The sequence below is a fragment of the Bacillus rossius genome, chromosome 1, assembly GCF_032445375.1.
Source record: "Bacillus rossius redtenbacheri isolate Brsri chromosome 1, Brsri_v3, whole genome shotgun sequence".
NCBI classification, from domain to species: Eukaryota; Metazoa; Arthropoda; class Insecta; order Phasmatodea; family Bacillidae; genus Bacillus; species Bacillus rossius.
Window position 1 is genome coordinate 289,243,874 of NC_086330.1, and position 3,799 is coordinate 289,247,672.

Here is a 3,799-nt window from a genome sequence, read left to right on the forward strand (position 1 = left end):
TTCACACCAGGCCTTCCAACACCGGCACAGGAACTGACTGGCATTGTCCGTGAGAACCAACTGTGGGTAGCCCCAGCATGGCAGGAACTCTGTGCTCAAGATCTTGGTGATCGTGGCCACCCGCACGTTCCGACATGGGTAGGCCTCTGTCCAGTGTATAAAGAGGTCGGTTACTACGAGGATGAAGCGGTGTCCTCTAGGAGTTCGTTGGTAGGGGCCCATCACGTCGAGCGCTAGTGTTTGAAATGCCGTGGTGGGCACGCGGGGCTGCTGTTGTTCCTCCCCGTCTCGTCTTCGAGCCATCTGCGACTGGCATATCTCACACTCATGCACGTAATCTCGTATACATCGCGGGTGACTCCGGGCCAGTGATATAACTGACCCACTGCTCGTCATGTTTGGTCAGTACCTGGGTGGCCGGCCAAGTCGTGGTCATGGTGAAAACATAGCACAGCCTCCTGTGCCTCGGGTGGTACATAGGTTTTCCACTCGACCTGTTCCCCGGGTGCTCGGTTCATCAATGTCCCATCCTGGGTACTCCAGGTCACCTGATCTCCTTCGGTCACCTTCTGGCACCGACGGGCAGCTTCTGGTGAGACCTCTTGTGCCTCTAGTACCCGTCGGTGGACGTCGTTCGAGGTACACGGAGGATCGCCCTCTTCCAGTGTGTCGGCTGTGATCCGAGTGCAAGTCGCATCTGGGTGAGGTAGCCTGTGTCGGCTGTTGGGGGGCAACATGTCTTCCCACTCTTCTGGGTCGACCATCTCATTACACTCGTCCGGCTCATGGGACAGCAGGTCGGGCAGCTGGTTGTCTGCTCTGGGGACATGTTCGACGTTGAAGTCGAAGGATTGTAAGAACAATGCCCACCAGATCAGTTTGCCCTTCCTTCCCTGCATTTTATGCAACCAGGTTAGGCAATGGTTGTCTGTGCGAAGGGTGAAGGACTTCCCTTCCAAGTGTGGGCGGTACTTCTTCATCGCCCACATGACATCCAGGCACTCCTGCTCGTTAATATGATAACGATGTTCTGCCAAGCCGAACTTCGCGCTGGCATAATCTATAACTTGCCGACCCCCATGCTCGTCCAGGTGGAACATTGCGGCCCCTACCCCCAGGGTACTGGCGTCGATCTGCAAGTACAAATGATGCTCTGGGTCGACCCGTGCCACAGTATGGCATTGTGTGAACACCATTTTGACCTGGCTGAATGCTTTCTGAGCAATTGCATCCCACCGGTAGCGGTGTTGTGGGGAGAGGAGGTCAGTCAGGGGGGCAATGATGTGAGAGAAGTTCGGCACATAACTCCTCAGCCAGTTGACGAGGCCAATGAACCACTGCAATTGCTTGCGGGTCCGGGGAACCTCGGCCTCTGCGATTTTCCACAGGTAGCTGGGCTGTGTGCGGTTGCCCGCTGCATCCACGACGTGTCCCAAGAACTCGACTTCTGAAGCGCCGATGTGGCATTTGAGCGGGGCTACCGTTAAGTGGTGAGTGGCCAGCCGCTCCAGGACAAGTGCTAGGTGTTGGACATGGTCTTACCATATCTCAGAAAACACAATGATGTCGTCCAGGTAGGCCATGGCAAACTGCCCCAAATAGCCCTCCAGCACTCGTGTCATTTCCTGGAATGTTGCAGGCGCGCACTTAAGGCCGAAAGGCATGGCTCTAAACTGGAAGCGCTGCCCATTCGGGATGGTGAAGGCCGACTTTTCCCTGTTCCCGTGCTGTATGGGCACCTACCAGTAGCCGGCCTTCAGGTCAAGGGTGCTGAACACCTTGGCCCATCCTAGCCCAGCTAAGGCGGCCTCGACACTGATCTGAAGGGGGGAGCACTGATGGTGATGGTGTTCAGGGGCCCGAAGTCGACGCAAAACCGTAATGAGCCATCCTTCTTGTGGGACACCACACAGGAATTGTAGTGACTACTGGATAGCTCGATGATGCCATCTTGCAGCATCTCTGACACCTGCTCCCGGATGGCATGCTGCTCCCTGAAGCCATACCCCCTAGGTGGCTGGTGGATAGGTCGATCATGGGTGGTGGGGATCTGGTGTTCAACTACTGTGGAGCGTCGGAGTGGGATGGCCGTGGCGAACACACCCTGCCTCTCGCAGAGTACCTGTTCGATGGTGGCTTGATGCTGTATGGGGACATCGTGGTGTAACTGTCTCAGAGTCAGAGGCTCACTAGGTGGTTCAGGTGTGAAGCCTATGCCATACACTGTGAACCATTTCGGTGTTCCCACATGGACGCGGGCCGGCTTTAGCTCCACTACAGCATCATGTGATGCTAACCATGGTTGTCCCAGGACAAGGGCCTCGTGTAAATCTTCCACAACAAGAGCAGTCACTGTGGTCGTAAGGTCCCGAAGGCTTACCTCAATCTCCGCCTTGCCCATCGTCACTCCTGGTCGTGTGGTGGTCGCTAAGCGCAGCTCCACACGGTGAGGCCGGAGCGCCCCTGGTGGTACGAGGCTAGGGGTGATGAACACATGGCTGGTGCCTGTGTTCACCAGCGCTGCAGCCGGCCTGCCATTCACCTCCACCAGTATGTGCAGCAGGTGGTCTTGCAGTTGGAACAGCTGGCCCAGGGTTGGCCTGGGGCCAGTTGTGCTCCCGGTAGCCAGTGGTGCCAGTGGGGCCTCCAGTGGTGGGGCAGTTGGTGCCCTGGAGAGTGTTGTGGCAGGTGGTGCCGATGATGTTAATGGTGCTGGGTCTGTGGTAGGTGGTGCCGGCATGGTCTTGTGGGGGGCGAGCTCCTCAGTTCCGCACCCTCGGTGACCCGTTTCCCGATGAGGGTGTCGTCTGGTGTTGGCGTTGTGATGGAGGGAGGGGGCACTCACAATGCCAGTGGTATCTTCCACTGGGACAGCCTCGTTGGCACAGTGGTGGCCGGTTATATTCACGTGGCTGCGAGTGTTCACGGTAGCCCTCTGGGATTGAGTGCCATTGGTGGTGCTGTCGCGCCCTCGATGGCCCGCTGTCGTCTGAGCGGGGTTTTCCACTCGGTTGCCCTGACTGGTTGGTTTGTCGGCCTGCTGCACTGTGTTGTGAAGTGGCTGCTGTTTGCCCGCTATGGGGCTGGTGCAACTCGCCGCCAGACTTTCTGCAAGTTCTTCTCCGTGGCCACTGCCTGCTGCACGTAGTCTTCTACTGAGAGGTGTTGGCTGCTGTGGAGAAAAGGCTGGAGCTCGTCACGTAGCAGTGTGGTGATGGTCGGGAGCGCAGATGTCAGATCCGTGTTTTGGGCGATCCGTCGGAACAACTGTACTTTGTGGGCAATGAACAGCTCCACTTACTTCCCGTCCCGCTGCTGTTCCCCATAGAATTGGGACGTACAGAGTACCACCGCTTGGCCGGTGTTAAACCGCCATGTGAGGCGGTCCACGAACTTACTGGCCCCAAAGGCTCCACCACTGCTGTGCGGCGTCTCGTAGCTGTTCGCTCGTCCGTTGTGCCCACTCGTCAACCTGTACCCTTGCTCACGCCAAGCGTACGTTGCACTGTCGCAGGAAGGCCCTTGTGTCTTCGTGTGATAGTCCGCTGAACTCCGGTAGCGTGGTCATTCCAGCACTCATCTCCACATGTGGTGCTGCTACCCATGGTGGGCTCAGGTCGACCAGTAGTGAGTACTGTTGCACGGGCGTCTGTTCGGAGCCGCACTGAGCGCAGTTTTTACATAGGGTTGGTTTTGTGTCGACGGGTGGTGTCCCGGCAGAGGGGTTACCAGTGTTTGGGTTACCTTGGGTTGGTTGCCAAGGAAGTGGTGGCTTAACCTCTGTCTCCCCTCTCCAGAT

General features: G+C 57.4%; 1 protein-coding gene across 1 annotated transcript; it reads right to left on the reverse strand.

Annotated features, from left to right (window-relative positions):
• Positions 1 to 1,798: 1,798 nt before the first annotated feature.
• Positions 1,799 to 3,580, reverse strand: LOC134527587 (uncharacterized). The gene is made up of 3 exons (XM_063360408.1): positions 3,489 to 3,580; positions 2,381 to 2,600; positions 1,799 to 2,143 (listed from the first exon to the last, which is right to left on the reverse strand). Exons 1-3 carry the CDS (start codon positions 3,578 to 3,580, stop codon positions 1,799 to 1,801), a joined length of 657 nt encoding a protein of 218 aa, XP_063216478.1.
• Positions 3,581 to 3,799: the final 219 nt, after the last annotated feature.